The following is a 21,513-nucleotide window of genomic DNA, read 5'->3' on the forward strand; positions in this document are numbered from 1 at the left end:
TGATGGGAGTGACGCTGCCATCACTCCTATCACACAGTGCAGGCTCCGATGGCTGTTGGAGGGAGGATTTTGCTCCACCTCCCTCCAGCTTTGTGATTGGCACTGGCTGCTTGTTGTGTGGGCGGGATGGGGATGCAGCAATCTTCTGAGATCCCGCCCACCTGCCTGAATCATCAGCCTGCTGACCCGCCCACTCGCCCGCCCATCTGCCCACCCATCCACCTCCCTGCACTCCTGAAAGAGATGTGAACTTATCAGGAACGAGTGTGTGCTGAGGTAAGCTCAGCTAACTGCTTGTTTGATTGCTCCTTCTCCCTGTCCAGCACCATAGTGTTAGGGCAACGGCACTTGAACAGGCTGAAATTGAGCAAGGGGTTAGCATTACCAATGCAGGTGGGGGATGTGGGAGGGAGGTCAGTGGTAGTGAAAGATAACCCCGCCCCCCACCTTGCATTGGTCTCTATGGCAGTGACATTTTAACCCACCACCCCCTTCTGCATTTGTGGTAATGTCAGTGATGGTTAACCCCCTCCCCCACATTGGGGGTCATGGGAGGGGTTACATTTCAATGCCACCAACGTAGAAGGAGAGGGGGACATTAACGTGGTGGCTGCCCAAAAAAAAAATTATAACCAGCAGCGACACATACTGCAGCTGCTGGCTTTTAATAGGACACTTGCCTGTCCTGGAGTCCAGTGATGTCGGCACCGCAGCTGATGTTTCCATCAGCTGTCAGGTGCTGCTGACACCATTGTGGGTAAGGGAACCCAGCAGTGTAGGCTCCCAAAAGTGGGAAAGAATATTTCTGAAAGACAGGCATCCTGTCCCCCCTCCCCCCCGAAAGGTACCAATTGTGGCATCGGAGGGGGGAGGAATCAGATGAGTGGAAGTTCCACTTTTGAGTGTAACTCCGCTTTAATACTGACACCTGTGCTAGCAGTTATTAATGTGTCCACTGACTTCAATGCTGAGAGTTACTAATGCGTCCTCTGATGCCAGTGTTGGGGTTATTATGATGTCCACTGACATCAATGCTGGGGGTAATTACCGCAGCCTCTGATACCCGTTTTTGAGGTTATTATTACTGGCACCAATGCTGGGAGGTATTATAGCGTCCACTGACACCAATGCTGGGGGTTATAATCGCGCTGTAATTTAGAGGTTTAGGGGCAGAATTAGGGGTGGGACAGGGTAGGGTGGGGTAACTGGTGGCCAGTAACTCTTAAGGTCTGGCTAGTAACTCAGGACTTGAAATTTTGAGCCCTGATGTAGACCCATTGCAGAGGGGAAGAAATGGGGGGGGGGGCAGGGAGGGAGGAAGGTGTAAAATGGGAGGGAGGGATAGGGGGGGGGAGGTGTAAAATGGGAGGGAGGGATAGGGAAGAAGGGTGAGGAGGGAGGGAGGGAAATGGAAGAAGGGTGAGGTGGAAGAGGGGAGCAAGGAGAGGCAGGGAAAGGGGGGGTGGTGGTGAGAAAGGGAAGTTGAAGGGGAAAAAAGCGGGGAATCAGGGAGGGTAAGCTAATACTTCATCGGGTAAGCTATTATTTCACTTTATGCATCATTTACTCTATTGCTGAACTGTATTATATGTATTTTATTGTATTGTTTTTATTATATAGAATCTTTATAATTGTCTGTTTTGTAATACAATTTTTAATATAATGTTTATTGTGTTTCATCAGTACCGAGACTTTTTGGGTGGGTATGCTCTAGGTTTAGGCTCAGCAACTATTCCCTTGCCCCCACCCCCTCTGTTTGTTTCCATTATAACCTGGATGATGGTTATAACCATTTTCTTATGTGAGGCTATACTCCAATTTTTACTAATTAAAGCTTGTTGAAAGCCTGATGAAGGCTGCCATCAGGCACTCCCATTGAGACCTGTGTATAACATTTCAATACATGAGCTAAGGTACTTGGAGCTTGCTAAAAGTTACATACAAGCTTGCTGTTCACACGCTCCTATACAAGCCAGAATCCATGTGAAGCAGGCCTTACACATCGGGGTTTGTGTGCAGTCCGTTTATTCTTGTCTGAAAATTGTGGTAATACTGCGCTGTCAAATGAACAAACAAAAACAAATGCTGCAACTTTAAATGTGAGACACACACAAATTGGACAAATGTAGAAAAAACAAGCTGCCCAAATAACGTGAAATTTCAAACAAAAAAACTAACATACATATTTGAAATAATTGTGCTGATGATGTGTTGAAATCACTGTAACAAATAGGTTGCCCTATTTGTGTCACATTCTAATAAGTCCCAGTGAAAAGAAGTAAACAAATCGATGTCCTATTTTTTCAAAAGAGAGGACGCATCAGATAGTGGTTTGATAACTGGAAATGTACTGCTCTCCTACAGGTAAAATGGTGACATCAAACCAAAAGGAACCACAGAACAGTGATGTGATAAAAAGGAAATCCTCCAAATTCTAAAATGACTGCCTCTTACCGAAAGGGAAGATCCCAATCAGAGATCTTCTGTTGGCGTGTGGCTTTCTAACCCAGCCTAGGGGTCTATGTTGCAGGATATCGTTTCTCCGGTATCCGATAGATTTCCCACCGCTCACAGATGGTCAGATGTGATTACAACCAGGTGAGGAAGGAAAGAAGGCTGACATAGCGTAATCCAGTAAACATTTTAATGTAAAAAAATGAAATCGCACTTACAATAAGAAGATAAAAAATCGCATGTGAAAGTTTGTAGCCTGCTAACACAGCCCGTTCACTCCGGGACTCTGTATGTAGTGATGACGTCAGCACGCCGCTTCACCCTACGTCGTTTCGTCACAATTGACTTTGTCCTGGGGTACCATCTTTGAGCGGTGGGAGATCTATCGGATACCGGAGAAACAATATCAGGTATAGCAGGTATGGGGAGATCTCCAGCCTGCTGTCACAAGGAGTAAGGGGATCGGGAACAAGTTATATGTTCCACCCTAAAAACAGGTGGAACATGTAACGGGTTTCTGCGGGCGAACTTTATCCTTTTATGGATTTGAGCAACTATGACAAGGGCACAATTATAATGGCTAGATGACTGGGTCAGAGCAACTTGTAAACTGCAGCTCTTGTAGGATATTCCCGGTCTGTAGGGAACCAAGGAATGAGAATTTGCCAACCGCCAACAAGGTCATGGGCTGCCAAAGATCACTGATGCACATGGGTAGTGAATATTGGTCTGTGTAGTCCATTTTTAAATAGAGCTACTGTAGCCCAAATTGCTGAAAAACTTTTTGCTGGTTCTATAGAAAGGTGTCAAAACACAGTGCATTGCAGTTTGTTGTATATAGGTGTGCGTAGCCACAGGCTGGTCAGGGTGTCCACAGTCAAAAGCGCCTACAATAAGCACATGAGCATCAAAATTGGACCTCAGAGCAATGGAAGAAAGTGGCCTAGATTAATTAATTCAAGAATAGTTTGAGGAACCCAGCAATGAGTTTGTTGATTTGGCCTCCCAATTCTCCAGATATCAATCCAAACAAGCATCTGTGGGATGTGCTGAAAAAAAAAGTTGGTTCCATGGAGGACCCACCTTACTATTAACAGGGCTTAAAGGATCTGCTACGGACAGCTTGGTGCCATGAACCACAGCATACCTTTAGAGGTTTAGTGAAGTCCACAATGGATTATGGTGTGTGGGTCATAATGTAATGGCTGATCATGTAGTTGGCTGTGTAATTTTGAGATGGACCCGATGTCTGCTGTTGGTTTTTCTTGTACATGTGAGCCTGTGAATTCCTCTGAACACTGCACAAGTTGGGCAGGTCTCATTCTCTCCATTTTTGTCTTGCTTTCCAGTTTACTGTTTGTCTCTAAGTTCTTTGAGCACCACCCGATATCTCAGGATGAAGGTCCATTTGAAGACGTGACTCCATACGCCGACTGCTATTCCCACTCACCTCCGCCCGATATAAGTGGGTAAGATACTTGTGTTTCCAGGATTTCCTTTTTTGTCTGGCTGTTTTTTTTAAAGAGAATTGATAGTCTGAAATGTTAATGTAATTTGAAAAATTAGTGCGTTTACCTGCACTAGTGCCCATGGCTCTGAACTGGGCTGTGATGCAGAGCGACACCAGCCAAAGAATGTTCAGCATTTGACTTTTACAGGTATGTCCGGTTCCTCCATCCCCCATGCTTGCTGTGATTTCACTCGCTTGGTGCTACATTGCTCACATCCACTCTACAGCACAGGATACAGTGGTGGCATGGCAGGCAGTGGGTGGAAGCAGGCATCCTCCTGAAGATTCATTGACCAGTATATCTTTGTAAGAAATAAAAGATCAAAGATCGGGAGACCGGATTGTGACGGTATTAGAATGATATCCCCGTCAAATATTCCCTTCTTCCTTAAAGAGCATCACCCAATATTCCACGAGGAGGAACATTCCTGGAATCGCCCCAATAAGCCACACATGGGTCACGCTTACTGCTGGAACAAGACAGATTTTAATGGTATAACACAGAGCTTATATGTAATTTTCCAACTGTTACAATGACAAATCTCCGCCCCCTCACACAGTGGGGGCTCCCATACAGATGATTAGGCAGACACGACGGAGCCGACCCTGACGACATTTCTTTAGATAATGACATCAGTGACGTTAATTACTAGTTCAAACAGAATACAGTATCTAGACAGCTTGGCCCCGTGGATAGAAGGGATAATTACCACAATGAAGCAATCAGAATAATTAACATGAGCCCCTTCTAATGAACAGTAAACAGTAACCACATGGCTTCTCCACACACACACAATAGATCAATTAACCCTTTGAAATAGGGAGCTGGCTGAGGAAGGGTCATTAACATATCAATAGTCTGTTAGAGGACTGAGTCACACCTGAAATCACCTTCTAACACAGCATTAACCAAGCAGGGAGAATTTAAACTGAAGCATCCTTCACAGGGATAAATATTCTAAAGGTAATGGTTTAAAGTTTTTGGGTAGAGCACAAAAGGTTTTGAACCTCTGTCAGGCCTTACTGTCATCATAGGCTTCTTAAGACCCCTTTAACACTGAGGCGCCTTTCAGGCATTTTAGCGCTTAAAATATCACCCGTAAAGAGCCTCCCATGCCTCCGCAGTGTGAAAACCTGAGTTCTTTTACACTGGGGCGGTGCGCTGGCGGGATGGGAAAAAAGTCCTGCAAACAGAATCTTTGGGGCAGTGTGGGAGCGCTGTATACAGCGCTCCCGCACCGCCCCAGCCCATTGAAATTATTGGGCAGCCCTTCCGAAGCACCTGAAAACTTTTAACCCTTTTTTTTTTTTTTTTTTTCACCCGCTAGCGGGGGTCCTCCAGTGTGGAAGCCGCCTAAGAAAGCCCCATTTCCTGTCCTGGTGACAATGTTTTACCAGCCAAAAAGTCAGTATAATAGTTAGATTTTTATTTCTCTCTGTTGCAGATGATTCCTTATACTTGTCTGGTAAAACCCTTGCCAGTAGGACAGGAAGTGAGGGGAAATCTCTCTAACTGAGCCCCAGACAGCAGTAAAATACCAACAGAGGTTCTTACCCCTCCCTGCGCTATTCAACTTGGGGAAGAAAATGTTTACAGCAATAGTTACTCATTGCATATTCTTGCTCCAGCATGGTACTAAGAACCTCCAAAACATGCAAAAACACTTAACATTTTTATCCGCATGCTCTAAATGAGTTTTCCAGCTTTATTTTCTTGGCCATTAACTGCCATTTTAGCACTGTTCTGTTTGAAAACGGCCAAGTTTAAGATGGAATGTCCCCTTTTGGTTTGTCCACCCCTGAGTGGGACCACCATGAATTGCTTGTGCAGTCCCATCTACAGCTGCAAGTGCTCCTGTGGTTTAAACCTTTCTGCAGGCAGGGCTGGAAGAACAGCAAGCTGGAAATATTATTCTGTTTAATCCGTTGGCGGGTTAGCAGTTGTGTAATTCTGGATTATCCACAGAATTTAGCCGAGTGCTGGTCTGTTAATAGAGCTTTTTAAATGTTGGATTTTCTGTAATCCTGGATTGTGATTTTCATTTATTTATTCTACTTTTATATCATTATCCTAATCTAGGCAGAATTCCTCTTCTCTGTATCGTACTTCTGTTTTCAAATGTCATTTTTTTTTTTAAACGGTGTTGCAAAAAATGCCGGTACAAAAGAGTGACATAAAAACATGGCGTCATGTCGGATGGCCTACAAAAATTCACTCGGTGAAAAAAAAATCCATGTGCCATAAACTGTGTTGTATAACAAACCATTTAACAAATGTTTCCCCATGTTTATTTTAACTGACATATGACTATCTTGCAATCCACATCATGCAAGTGTCAAGGAGTGTGGGTGCAACACAAAGGTACACTTTCTCAAGAGGAAGTTAAGGTTGGGCAAGAAGCACAACACACATCCTATATCTTCTATTTACGAGGACTACCTCTGTTTAAAAAAAAAAAAAACCTTCTCATAGGGTACTACCTGGTTATTTGCACTTGACCGCTGACGGATTGAGGGAGGGGAAGGCTGTAACAACTTAAATTGGTTGTAAGCCAGAGACCTGAAATATGAACAAGGCATAATCTCTATAGTGTGTACTTGTCTCAACTAATAGTGTGTACTTGTCTCAACTAAAAGCACTAAGTGTAATTTCTGTCTGCTGCTTCATTCCTCTATCAGCACGAGTCCCTTCTGACAAGTTTTTCTGACACCAAGGGAAACATGGTGACTGGGGAGGAATCTCCAGCAGATTGATGCCCTCAGCTCTGTTCTTGTGTGCTGTGTGAAGGGGTTGTGTCCCTTCCCTCCAATCAACGCTCAGATATCTCTTCACTGAGCTCTGCAGACTAACTTCAGCTCTCCACCCCCTTTTTTCTGAACTTTCAGACAAGCTTATAAATTCAGCACTTTGGATGGATGTAGAGAAGAGAGGGTTGCAGATGGACAGGTACAACTTATGTAGGAGGATTTACTATCACCTGTGGATAGTCCCTTAACTAGGTATACTGGTGCACCACCATATGTTTGCAACAGCTAACTATTCATGGACAAAGCCAAATGATTTAGAAAATGTCAGCCCCTGATTGGGTGCACCTAGTGCAAGTAGAATCAGGGATACGATGCATGGCAAGTAATCTGATGGGCGTGAGGTAGGCGTGGTGGAAAATGATTAAGCTGTGTTAACTGCAGGGGACACTGTTGGATTGCATGACCTAGCCCCCTCCTAATCATCATCTGAAAGATTTGTTATCGAAGATTGCCATGTGGTGTGGACCACCAAAGGCAGCGTATGGAGCTTAGTATATAGTAGGTGGGAGTATAATGCAGAATAATAAGAAGGCCTTTGGAGCCAGTTCCTAAGCCCCGACACTGACAAAGGGAGTTTTCCAAACTCAACAAATACGGAAACCTAGGATTATTCCATAATGGCAATTCCAAGGGCACATCAGTACAAGAGTCCAATTTTTTTACTTTCTTGCCATACTTAATGTGCCAGGGTAAGTATGGATAGATTACCGGTACTTTTCGGCCCTCTAAAGCTACCAGAATTTGAGGAAGTCTACAAACATGAGCTATGTGGGTCTCCCCTGTGTTGGACCTCAGAACTAATCTGCTAAATAATTAAATTGCCCTTCCAGGTAATGTGTTTTTTTTTTTTTTTTTGTGTTTTCGGTTTGATACCATCTCTCTCAGCCCCCTTCTCCAGCCATTCATTAGTCATCGTAAAAAAAAAAAAGCTGCTGAAACCTTTTCTGTATTCTTCTAACATCACCAGCCGTTGCTGCCACGCTCTATTCAGTGCTGCAGTAAGTGCCTACGCTGACTTATTGCTTCTTGATAATGTCCTGCAATTTTCTGGCTTCTAAGCGTTCCCCGATGCTGGGCAGCTATTGGAAAGTCTCACCCAGGCATTGACCCTCTTTCTCTGCAGTAGAGGAAGACTCCGGTCCCAATGGGGGAGATTTACTAAAACTGGTGCACACAGAATCTGGTGCAGCTGTGCATAGTAACCAATCGGTTTCCAACGTCAGATTGTTCAATTAAGCTTTGACAATTAAACCTAGAAGCTGATTGGTTACTATGCACAGCTGCACCAGTTTTAATCTTCTCCCCCCAATGGGTCATGTGACAATGGCAATCGGTTTAGGGATTGGAGCCCATTGGCACCATATACAAAGTTGAGGGGGGACAAAGTAAACCGTGCGATGTGTCATTTGACATATCAACACTGCTTTCTTCACAGCACACGCCAGCAGCTACAGTATTACTCAGCCACTGCTGTGAACAAGCCCTTAAAGTAGTTGTACACCTCAGACATGAAGTACAGGGAGTGCAGAATTATTAGGCAAGTTGTATTTTTGAGGATTAATTTTATTATTGAACAACAACCATGTTCTCAATGAACCCAAAAAACTCATTCATATCAAAGCTGAATATTTTTGGAAGTAGTTTTTAGTTTGTTTTTAGTTTTAGCTATTTTAGGGGGATATCTGTGTGTGCAGGTGACTACTATTACTGTGCAGAATTATTAGGCAACTTAACAAAAAAAAATATATACCCATTTCAATTATTTATTTTTACCAGTGAAACCAATATAACATCTCAACATTCACAAATATACATTTCTGACATTCAAAAACAAAACAAAAACAAATCAGTGACCAATATAGCCACCTTTCTTTGCAAGGACACTCAAAAGCCTGACATCCATGGATTCTGTCAGTGTTTTGATCTGTTCACCATCAACATTGCGTGCAGCAGCAACCACAGCCTCCCAGGCACTGTTCAGAGGTGTACTGTTTTCCCTCCTTGTAAATCTCACATTTGATGATGGACCACAGGTTCTCAATGGGGTTCAGATCAGGTGAACAAGGAGGCCATGTCATTAGTTTTTCTTCTTTTATACCCTTTCTTGCCACCCACGCTGTGGAGTACTTGGACGCGTGTGATGGAGCATTGTCCTGCATGAAAATCATGTTTTTCTTGAAGGATGCAGACTTCTTCCTGTACCGCTGCTTGAAGAAGGTCTCTTCCATAATCTGGCAGTAGGACTGGGAGTTGAGCTTGACTCCATCCTCAACCCGAAAAGGCCCCACAAGCTCATCTTTGATGATACCAGCCCAAACCAGTACTCCACCTCCACCTTGCTGGCGTCTGAGTCGGACTGGAGCTCTCTGCCCTTTACTAATCCAGCCACGGGCCCATCCATCTGGCCCATCAAGACTCACTCTCATTTCATCAGTCCATAAAACCTTAGAAAAATCATTCTTGAGATATTTCTTGGCCCAGTCTTGACGTTTCAGCTTGTGTGTCTTGTTCAGTGGTCGTCGTCTTTCAGCCTTTCTTACCTTGGCCATGTCTCTGAGTATTGCACACCTTGTGCTTTTGGGCACTCCAGTGATGTTGCAGCTCTGAAATATGGCCAAACTGGTGGCAAGTGGCATCTTGGCAGCTGCACGCTTGACTTTTCTCAGTTCATGGGCAGTTATTTTGCGCTTTGGTTTTTCCACACGCTTCTTGCGACCCTGTTGACTATTTTGAATGAAACGCTTGATTGTTCGATGATCACGCTTCAGAAGCTTTGCAATTTTAAGAGTGCTGCATCCCTCTGCAAGATATCTCACTATTTTTGACTTTTCTGAGCCTGTCAAGTCCTTCTTTTGACCCATTTTGCCAAAGGAAAGGAAGTTGACTAATAATTATGCACACCTGATATAGGGTGTTGATGTCATTAGACCACACACCTTCTCATTACAGAGATGCACATCACCTAATATGCTTAATTGGTAGTAGGCTTTCGAGCCTATACAGCTTGGAGTAAAACATGCATAAAGAGGATGATGTGGTCAAAATACTCATTTGCCTAATAATTCTGCACTCCCTGTATAAAGAAAGCATATCCCTTTTATACTGAATATATGTCTGTCCAGAGCACTAAGTGTCATTTCTCTCTGCTATCTGCATGTCAAGTTTTCTTGACCCCAAAAGAAAAAAGGTGTTGGAGAGGGACCTCCAGCACACACAATCTGTAATGGACAGCCTTATTTCTGTTCCTGTGTAAAGGGATATGTGGCCCTTCCCTCAAATCGGCTCTCCGCTTCCCTCGGTGAGCTCTGCAGAGTGTAAATTCAGCTCCCTGCTCTTTGCCTTTACGGAGGCTCAAACAAGCTGTATACATTTTGAAATTTGAACAGATGTAGAGACTGCAGATTGCTGTCATAAGGCATTTTTACATTTCTTGTGACCGCAATAAGTGATCAAAAATTATTAATTTTTTTTAAATTAAAGCGACAAGTGTAAAATCTTTTAATTTACAAAAAAAAAAAGTATGGGTGTGTTTGTTTGTTGTCAGTTTCATACTTGGGTGGATGCAGCATCAGTCCCCCGCCGCCTTTGCACTGAGAACTGAGCCATCGAACATCACCATGATGTCCTCCCAGGAATGCACTTCACTGCATGATTTGTCACTGGCTGTAATGGTCAGTGCATCGGCTCGCTGCCGGTACCATGTGATCGCTGTGACCAATCACAGCAGATCACATGACAATTGTAAACAATGAATGGCTTTGATTCATGCCATTCATTGTGGACAATTCTGTTGCTAGCTGTGATTGAAAGTGGTTGCTTATACCAGTGAAATGCACTGTTATAGGCATGCATAATGGGTACAAATAAAAATCCTAACCACTTCCCTAGAGTCGTACAATGTCACTGTGGTAACACTGTATTGCTCTGGTCACCATATGTTTAAAAAAAATAAAAAAATATTTGAGACAAAATTACAACTTCAAAAAACTCACCCAAGCCTCTTGCTGAAAAGTTTGGACTGTGCTTTCCTAAAAGCAGTCATTTGGGGGATAGTTTGTACTGTCCTAGTGTTTTCGGGCCTCAACTGAGGTCGTAAGTACATCAGGATTGATACATTTTCAGATATATACCATAGTTTTTGAAATCTAACTCCCCTTCAGGCTTAATAATAAACACTGATTTGGGTTATTTTCACCAAAGAAACATAGCAGAACACAGTTTGGCCTAAATTAATGAGCGATGATTATTTACAAAATTTTATAATGGACAGGAAGAAAAATGCGTTTTTTGATTTTTTGTTTGTTCCAGTGTTTTTTGATTTTTTTTTCCATTTAGCAAAAAATAAACCCAGAGGTGATTATACCCCACCAAACAAAATCTGTGTGGAAAAAATAAATACATTTCACATGGGTACAGTGCTGCAGGACCACAACATTTTCATTCAAAGTGTGACAGCGCTGAACACTGTAAAATTGGCCTGGGCAGGAAGGGGGTAAGAGTGCCCTGTATTGAAGTGGTTAAGCTTGTGTCATACTTATAGGGTGCCTGCTTTTCCAGCTGGTATGTAAATGGTACAATGTGCTGTCTAGCCACGTCCTGTTTTGACTAATCACAAGAAGTGTTTGTGTGTCAATAGAAGTAAACCGGCGACATTGGTAGAAAACACTGATATTCTGACCTTGAAGTTTTTCTTTATCAGCTATAATTCGACATATGTGCTCTGCGCAAAATCAAATGCCAATAGATGTAAAAGCTAAAATAACCATATTAAAATCTGCTTTGTTTACTGGCACGTAAAATGCAATTTACGTTGTGTTTTGGCACAGCACAATAAAAAGACTAAAACAAAATGTAGCTAACTTTTATTTTATTTTATTTTTTTTATTGGGATTTTAGTGTAGAATTGTGAACTTCTAGTCAGCTGCAGACACTTTGAAAATGTTAGACAAAAGATGAATAAGATTAATAGATTTTATTTATAAATAATTGCTATACAAACCATATCCTCATTTATCTTTCCATATCAATAACACTAGCTGGGTCTTTTTACAAAACTAATTAAAATGAGTATTCTTGCATAGTTTTTAGGGTGTTTTTTTGTGCAAAAGCCAACCAAAGCTTACAGAAAGTGAAAGCTATAAACAATAATCCCTGTATCTGTTTTAGTGGTCTATTCTCACTGTGGATGCGGCAATGTCTGGCCTTAAAGTGGTTGTAAACCCTTTTACAACCACTTTTACCTACAGGTAGGTCTAGATTAAGGCTTAGCTGTAGGTGCTCGAAAAATATCTCCTAAACCTCCACGGTTTAGGAGATATTTGCAAAAAGAGACGGGCGCTGATGTCTACAGCGAATGCGCCGTAGACAATGGCGCAGGCGCACTGTATATAAACCTTTTATAAACGGCGATCGTACCGTTTCTAAAGGAGATCGTGTTGTGACTGGTGGCTCCTGCGCGCATGTGTGGGAGTGACGTCATCGCAGCTCCGGCCAATCACAGTGCCGGAGTCGCGATACCCGGAAGGAGGAGGGTGAAAGATGGACGCTTCCTGGAGACGAGGGAAATCGGGGACATCGCAGGCTTTGCTTTCAGGTAAGTGACACATAATGGGCTACTATGCGATGCATCCAATTCTGTCTGTGACCTTGGTTCATCAAACCGTGTCCAACTGAATCAAATTGCTTAAAAGTAAAGCTAAAACAACTAATCACATAATCCAATTATAATCTTTTTATGAAAATAGTTTTCAACCATTTTCATATTCAATTAATTGGCATACATACAGAATTCATTATTTGTTTACATATCATAAAATACAGTACATATCAGTACACACTTCATATATGTCAGTAAGTGCCTGAGATCTTGTGAATGTGTGAGAAGCAATGCCTCATGGGACATGTAGTCCCAATGATCTTGCACAGAGCGGCCCTGATCCGGCTCTCCTGGGGGATCCCCCACCAGTGCTCCTGGTCCCTTTTCAGAGTGTGCCTCCGTAGGAAAAGTAAATTTCCCTGCATTGTTGGATGTGGACTTCCTTCTTACATAAGGTAGTTTCTGCCTTTCATCTCAGCCAAAACCTTGTTCTTCCTTCCCTCAGTCTGTCTCCAGTATACCAAAAGGAAACTTCACTTTATTGTCTGGATGGGGTTTGGCCTGTGCTCTTGTCACCATTTTCTTTAAGACCGATTTTTACTTTTTGTAATCCCAGATGGATCCCCTAAGGGTGCACTGTCTTCTTGATCTGTCATGTTTATGTGACCCACCATTTAGGCTTCTAGTATCAGCAATTGGGTTCAACCCTTTCCTATCAAGGTGCACTTTACTAGATCTGCGATTTTTGCTTCTTGTGCTTTTTGGCATCAAGCAACCCGTATCCCACATTTTTCAAGGCTGCCGTCTGGTCACCTTCTGTCCACATGTTCTCCAAATTATACCAGGTGCACATTGCAACCTGTTCCAATGCCGGCTTTTGATTGAATGTCCTTTAGGTGGTTCTTTGAGCTGCAGGCAGTGCCCACTTAGTTGTTTTCTTGGATGTGTTAAGGGTTATTTGCTATTCCTCCCACCCCTCAGTTGGTACTACTTTTTGTTTTTTTCTGAAGTAATGGATGGGAGTGGTTATCCTGGCTGGCGTACAGTTTTTTTTTTTTGGTTGGTTTTGCCAGTGTCCAGTCACCCTGTGTGCGGTATAACCTAAAGGGAAAAGACGTCCTGTGTCCCTTAATGGATTCTCAAGAAAATGATTTTTACCTGCACTAAAGAACTTGGAGCAGTGCCCACATACTTTTGACCATATAGTGACCATGTGCTGATCAGGTGTCCACAAACTTTTGACCATTAAAGGGGTTGTAAAGGTAAGTTGTGTTTTTTTTTTTTTTTTTCCTTTTCCTTTTCCTTAGTGCAGTCGTCCTTTACTTACCTCATCCTTCCATTTTGCTTTTTAATGTCCTTATTTCTTCTGAGAAATCCTCACTTCATGTTCTTCTGTCTGTAACTCCACACAGTAATGCAAGGCTCTCTCCCTGGTGTGGAGTGTTGTGCTCGCCCCCTCCCTTGAGGGGGCGAGCAGGAGTGTCAGGACGCCCACTAACACACAGCTTCTTTCTCGATCTGCAATGTAGAGAATGTCCTGACTCTCTCCTGTAGTCCAATGGAGGGGACGAGCACGACACTCCACACCATGGAGAAAGCCTTGCATTACTGTGTGTAGTTAGACAGAACAGGAAGTGAGGATTTCTCAGAAGAAATAAGGACATTTAAAAGCAAAATGGAAGGATGAGGTAAGTGAAGGAGAACTGCACTAAGGTAAAGGAAGCTATTTAGGGATTTTTTTTTTTTTTTTTTAACCTTTACAACCCCTTTAAGTAAAATATTTATTTTTTGGCACTACTTTTTATTGTTCAGAATGGACTAGAAAGTAGCCAACCTGTTTTGCGTCTCTAATTTCCCACAATTGGAGTAGGCTTCCTTTTTTTTTTTTTCCTGTTTTCCTATTAAATCTTCATAAAATGGCTGCATAACTGGGGTGTATGCAGAACATTGCTATTCCTCATAACACTTGTTGTCCAAAGTCACCATGTAACGGTTTGCCAAAATGAAAAAGCTTAACTTTAGCTTTTTTTTTTTTTATCCTGCTCCTGTTTTCTTACCCTGTTCATTCTCTCCACCTGCCAAGGTTTTTTTTTTTTTTGCTTCAATTATTTTGCCTATCGGGCAGCAAAAAGCACTAGTTTCCTAGGGCAGATATAATGAAGTGTAGCCGGTCATATTAACGCTGAATTATTGTGGCAAAGTTCCAATTCATCATCCTGACAGCTTGCAGTTTGCGGACACTTTAGTTTATTACACGGTTCTGCCTGAAATCCGCATCTCATGCTTCATCGCTGACATTGGCTTGTACTTTACAGTTGTCTCGCTACCCCTCCCAGATCTCCCCTGTGAGGATCTCCTCTCCCCAATTTTGAGCCCATGTTCCCGTTGATTGCGATTTCTTACTGTGACATATTTGCATTTATTTTATTAAGTTGTGCGAGTGGCTAACATCAACTTTAGTACAATGTAGCAGTCTATCTGTTATACAGCAAAATACAAATGAAAGCTGCCGTAATCTGATTTCTGAGCCCTATACAAGTGAAGGGATGCTTATTCTGCTTCATGGAGATTTACAGTACTGCCCTTGAATTTGTATGTATCCTGGGAGAAAAGGTGGCAGATTTGGTCCTGGGCTTTTCCTGTGTGTGTGTGTGTGTGTGTTTTTTTTTTTTTTATTATTATAGAAAAATAGCGGTACATCTGCCAGAATATTGAGTTTCTGACTTTCTTTTGTGAGCTGACAACGCTGCCTCTTCTGCAGTGAAATCTCAAGATGTGTTGTCAGTCCTGCCCATTTCTCTATTTTGAACAATTGCACACTGTCCTCTTAGGTTATGAATATCAAGTTCAGAATAGGTGAACTGGCCAGCTTTGATGACACCACTTAGTTTTTCAGTGCAGCAAAGGCAGTATGTACAGAAATTTAGGAGCTTACTGTGTTTCTGGCAGATCGAGATTTGTTTTTCTGTACTTTTAGTCATTTTAAGGGGATAAAACTTGGAATTGTGCATGCACTGCACAGATTACTGAAAGTGTGTGTGTCTGTGTGGAGTCAGTTTATTTGAGCTTTCAGCCCCTTCAGTGTGACCAGAACAGCCTGGTCTCAGGAAGCCTGCAGTAATATAACATTGTGTTTCTCCACTTTTTTTTAGTAAAGTCACCCATGATAATTGTGTTCCTATCTGGGGCACACTAATCCGAGGGCTCGCTCATAGCCAGAGCATGCACAATTGAGTATTCCCGCAAGTTGCATTTTTTAATGGGCTGCTTTATGCATGTAAAACACTCAAAAGTGCTGGCTTGGTTTTTAAAAATGTGCTCCACCAAAACGCATGGTACTGCCTTTTTAGCAGGTGCAAACATATGAGCATTTGGTAGATGCATTTGGGTTTCAGTAAGAATTAATGGCACCTGTGTTCGTCTGCAAAAGGCAGCACATTTTTTATGCGGTGTGGGAAAACGCACAATATTCCATTACATCGTGTTACCGCACTGCATCTGGTGGAAACAAGCTCTAAAATGTAGTCTGTGAGGCAGAGTTCAGTGGTCTGTCTACTTTCAATCCCCAGCAAGATCTATAGGAGATCCATTTTGCCTCTCCTACTCACAGCAGCAAAGGGCTGCATCCCACTGTTCTGGAAGCAGACGCAGTCGCCGACAGTGGCCATTGGTTGAAGAGAGTAGCTGAAATCGATGCAATGGGGAACTTTATGGCCACTGAAAGAGGCCTTAGTGGGAAGTTCCTCAAGAAATGGTTTTATTGGCATGAGTTTTTTCTGAGGAGCATGTGGCGCTGGTGACTTGACTCCCCTGGGAATGGAGATACCTGGGAAGTCTCCCTGGGCAAAGATGTAGGGATTGACTCATGGTCCCCCTCCGCTCTCATTTTATCTTCTTTACTTTTTTCTTTTACTCTCCTTTGCTGCTTGGCCCCCTGGGTCGTACTTAATATTTCTATACTTTGAATTAAACTGTGTATACCATCAAAATACTGTACGGGATGCAGAGACTTCCTAGACCCTGAGGTCCACTATCTGGACGTCAATTTGATCATCAATGACATTGTTCTATTTGTGCATGGGTTTGTGGATGTGCTCCACTGTATTTATTCCATTGCTGAGGTTTTGGTGTTACCGTATACCTTATCTAAATAAAGAATTGAGGGGGGGGGGAATACTTTTTAATGTAAATGATGCATTCTATTTTCTGTTCCAGGTCTTCAATCCTCCCAAGTAGTTCTCCGTCCAAATCCATCCCTATTCCCCAGCCCTTTCGACCTGCCGATGAAGACCACAGAAACCAGTTTGGCCAGCGAGATCGTTCTTCATCTGCCCCGAATGTCCATATAAACACCATCGAGCCAGTAAACATCGATGTAAGTGATTTAGTGCTGCATGCTCATAAAACCCACGTAGCCTGTCCACTACCCTTTCTCAAAGATGACTTTCTGATGAAATTCAAAATACGCTGAAGAGTTGTAAATCTGTTCAGCCAGTCACGGGATTCTACCACCTCGGACAGAAATGACAACCGGGTCACCGGCTAGCTAAACCATCTGTTACGGTTCCTGGGTGGTGAGTCCTCTGGGGGGAACCCCTCGTCTCTGCTGCAGCCAGGAGTGGTGGGTTACTTGTTTGGGGGTCCCTGTGTCAGGTGTGTGGACAGCATGGCGTCGGAACAGTCCAGTTTAGTCAAAGACCGTATTATAAAGATACCCAAGATTATTTCCCTTTCGTTCATGGATGGACACAGCCTTAAAGGAACACTAAAGGCAGATTTTTTTTTTTTTTAAATAACAAACATGTTATACTTCCCTCCACTGTGCAGCTCATTTTGCACAGTGTCCCCTAACCCTGTCTTCTGGGGTCCCTCTGCGGCTGTATCTCGGCTTTTCCTCGCAAAAGCTTTCTACCTTCATGTGAGCGAGGTGGAAAGCTTTTGCGAGCGCGCTCCCGTGATACAGCGGCCGCCATAGCTGCCGACTGTATCACTCGGCCCCGCCCCCCGGCACGCTGCGTCATCCGCTGTGATTGACAGCAGCGCCAGCCAATGGCTGCGCTGCTATCAATCCGCCCAGCCAATCAACGGCCAGGCTGGGAACCAAACAGGATGACAAGCACGCGCCCGGGAATTTCGAGGGGTGAGGTAAGTAAAATGGGGGCTGGGGGGGGGGGGGCGCGGTGCTGTCAGATGTTTTTTTACCTTAATGCATAGGATGCATTAAGGTAAAAAAAACTTTTACCTTTACAACCCCTTTAATCTTGACATAGTGGGATTAACCTATCTATCTTTAGGAGTGACTAGGCAGAAGTGTTGACTTCAAAGCAGAACCACCCCACCCAGGGTGCGATCCCACTGAACATATCCCCTCAGCCTGCACCAAACAATTCAGTTTTTTTCTGCCTAGTCACTCCTAAGACATGGCTCTCTTCAGGCCCATGGCTTGGAGGCTTTTAGTTTGGATTCATTTTTTGGATTCTTTATTTATTTATGTAAGTTTTTTTCCTGCGATCTTCAATCAACTGCCGACTTGGCGACAGGCTGGATCCCAGATCCTTGTATTCTTCCCAGTTTCGGCCATCGAGCGTGTGCCGACCATAGCTGCACGCTGGGTCGTCCACGACATACCCGTCGCTCTACGGGTGGCCGGTGAGCTATACGCTCTAGGGCTTGCATAAAGACCGATCTACAGGGCCGAGTCACAGTAGCCTGGCCTACAGTCATCTCCGTTACCATGCGGAAGATGCACTGTCCAGGATGCTTCCTGCATAAACCCACAGGAAAGGTAATTGTCTTCTTGCTAAAGCAAGGTAGTAGCCAGAGCTGGGCATCCTTGGAGAGGTGAGCAAAGGGCCTTATCCTCCTAGGCTCTCTAAGCTAGCTGCTGGGCAGGGGTTTCTCTGGGGAGCTTCACTTGCAGAACCATAAGTCCCTAAATCAGTGTATAAGCTGCATGGTCCTGCTCCATGCTGTCGACGGCCATGTTTGGTGTATTCAACGCCCAGGTTGGTGTCCATGCTGTATTCTCACTGGCGGCCATCTTCTTGTAAGCCACTTTTTTGTGTACTGACCGCTGCATTACTCTGCTGCACCGTGGTTTTCTGACCTGTTGGCCTCTAGTGTCAGATCAGCGGCCATTGTACCATGGATCAGACCATTTAAAAAACGGCAGATGAACAGATGCACGCTGCGACTGAGCAGTCTGAAAGACTGACAAAAATCGCAGCCCCACAAACAGCCTTCGATCCCAGCTTTGGAGAGCACAGATCGACAGACACACTCTGCAGGCAGCAGCTCTGCTAGCTAAACCATCTGTTACGGTTCCTGGGTGGTGAGTCCTCTGGGGGGAACCCCTCGTCTCTGCTGCAGCCAGGAGTGGTGGGTTACTTGTTTGGGGGTCCCTGTGTCAGGTGTGTGGACAGCATGGCGTCGAAAGCAGACGTTTTTTCCCTTGAGACACCTGAGCTGGCAATTGATGCCCTTGCACCCGATTTATCGGTGGACGCTAGGTGGAAGCAGCGCATGGGAGAATAGAGGCTAGAAAGCGCCTCCGCCATCTGCTGGGGACAACTCGGATGCGTCGCTGGGTCCAGCTAGCACTCATGACCTTGTCCCTGAGGTATCTGAAGATGCGGACCAGAAACCCTCTTTAAGAGAGTTTCTTGAAAAGATGGACCTCGCCCCCGATATTGGACCCTCCTGTGTCCAGATTAAACAAGCTCCACCATACCAGTGGAGGGGGCTCCCGCCTTCAAAGACTCTGCGGACGAGAAGGCTGAGGCGATCACCCGCAACCTGTACACGGTAGTGTGTTGACAGTATGCCCAACCATAATTGGGGCCCTGGTGTCTCAGACACGCACGGAAGGGGCAAAGATAATGCTCTATGGGTTACAAGCATCAGGCTTCCTCGAACGAGGTAGCCCTAGCTGACCTAGTAGTACAAGGCCTAAAATTCATTTGTGAATCAGCCTTGGTCACTATTCCTCTGCTGGCCAGAGCTTCAGGTCAGGCGATGGCGTTACGCCGTCTACTTTGGTTAAGATTTGGTCCGCCAACCAATCTTCCAAGAAAACCCTGATGGACTTGCCCTTTAAGGGCGACAGACTTTTTGGAACTCCCCTGAATGACCTAATTAAAGATGCTACAGGAGGTAGATAGAGCACACTGCTCCCACAGTCCAAAAAGGGGGAAGGAGCCACGCCATAGGTAAGGGCCCTTCTTTACCGCACACAAGCTGTTTTTTTTTTCGTCCCCCCCCCCCCCCCCCCCCCCCCCCCCCAGTACGGCGGGTAAAAGACCACAGGGCCGATAAAGCGCCTGCTCAGGGACTGAGACGTCCCTGGTTTCGCAAACTCAACAAACCTGCAGACAAAGCTACATCCACATGAAGGTTTGCCCCACCCATCTCTCAGGTGGGGGGACGAATTCGAGACCCAGTGGACATCTGGGATCCCCTGACCGGTGGGTTTGCAAAGTAGTGTCTTCGGGGTACAAGATAGAATTTCTATCTTGCCCACCAAACAGATTTTTTTTTTTCCCCCTCCAACTGCCAGCTACAACCGACTCGTCAGGAAGCCCTTTTGGGGCAGTTCAAGACCTGCTGAAACGCGGGGTGGTTTTTCCTGTCCCAGTACAGGATCGGTTTCAGGGATTTTACTCCAATCTGTTCATAGTACCAAAGAAAGAGGGCGTTCGCCCAATTCTGGACCTCGGGGCCTTCAATTGCTTCATGAAGGTACAAGATTCCGGATGGAATCGATTCGCTCTGTCGTCACTGCCTTCCAGCCTGGGGACTTTCTGGCATCCTTGGACATCAGGGATGCCTATTTACATGTCCCCATATGCGCAAAGCATCAGAGACTTCTGCGCTTTGCGGTTGGGGAAGACCACTATTAATTTGTGGCTTTCCCCTTTGGCCTGGCATCAGCACCAAGGGTGTTCACCAAGTGCTTGCCCTAAATTCTCGCCCTACTAAGACAACATGGCATCGCTGTCGTGGGCTACTTGGACGACCTGCTTCTGAGGGCCACTTCAGCCTCAGAATTAGAGGTGAGTGTGTCTATAACATCAGACATTGAGTGGCTACTGAACATTCAGAAGTCAGTAATAGTAACGACTCAACGCCTAGTATATCTGGGATTGATTCTGGACTCCTCAGAGGCAAAGGTTTGCTTCCCTGTGGAAAAGTTGCAGACCCTTCGGGCTGCGGTGCGGTAGTTGACATCCCAGAAGGGTCGTCACTCCACTTTTGCATGCGAGTCCCGGGCCTCATGGTGGCCTCCAAGGCGGTACCATAGGCGCAATCTCTTACGCGAGTGCTACAGAAGGAAATTCTGTCCAGATGGGACAAGCGCCCATCATCCCTGGATTATCTAATCGGGGTGATCCACTTGGTCAGGGCCCCCCTTGTTGGTGGCTGACCTCACCGGCACTTCTGTCCGGGAAGTCGTTCCTTCCTCTGGATAGTGATCACGACGGACATCAGCCTTACCTGTGGGGGAGTCTGGGGGGTTCAGTCAACCCAGGGTCGCTGGTCTCCAGAGGATTCCCATTTGCCGATCAAGGTCTTGGAGCTTCGGGCGATCAGGCTGTGCCTCTCCACATGGTCTCGGAGGCTACGAAGGCGTCCAGTCAGGATCCAGTCGGACAACGCCACGGCGGTGGCATATGTCAACCATCAAGGAGGAAAAAGTAGCTCGGATGCAGCGTTAGAAGTCCCTCACATCCTAAGGTGGGCAGAAAGGAGCATACCGGCCATATACATTCCGGGTGTGGAAGACTGGCAGGCGGACTGCCTGTGTCGCCAGATGCTGGACCAAGGAGAATGGTCTCTGCACCCGGAGGTGTTTCTGCTCCTTTGCCCAAGTTGGGGCACGTCAGACATAGATCTCCTGGCGTCTCGACTCAATCGGAAGGTATTGAGGTTTGTGGCCAGGTCAAGTGACCCATGGGCGGATGCGACAGATGCGTTAGTGGCGCCGTGGAGTCAGTACCGGCTAATCTATGCCTTCCCTCCTCTAAAGCTCCTGCCTCTTCTGCTGCGCAGAGTGGAGGCAGAGGGGATTCCTATGATCCTAATTGCTCCGGATTGGCCTTGGCGTCCTTGGTACGCCGATCTAGTGCGGCTAGTAGCAAACGTCCCT

General features: G+C 44.9%; 1 protein-coding gene across 4 annotated transcripts in view; it reads left to right on the forward strand.

Moving 5' to 3' along the window:
- Nucleotides 1–21,513, forward strand: part of BRAF (B-Raf proto-oncogene, serine/threonine kinase) — a 178,710-nt gene that overhangs the window by 60,900 nt on the left and 96,297 nt on the right. For all 4 annotated transcript variants that reach the window (XM_040345717.1, XM_040345719.1, XM_040345718.1 and 1 more), the window contains exons 7-8: nucleotides 3,804–3,923; nucleotides 16,584–16,743. In XM_040345717.1, the coding sequence (XP_040201651.1) occupies nucleotides 3,804–3,923; nucleotides 16,584–16,743 (280 nt within the window). The remainder of the gene's footprint in view (nucleotides 1–3,803; nucleotides 3,924–16,583; nucleotides 16,744–21,513) is intronic.

Source organism: Rana temporaria, chromosome 3 (genome assembly GCF_905171775.1).
Source record: "Rana temporaria chromosome 3, aRanTem1.1, whole genome shotgun sequence".
NCBI lineage: Eukaryota > Metazoa > Chordata > Amphibia > Anura > Ranidae > Rana > Rana temporaria.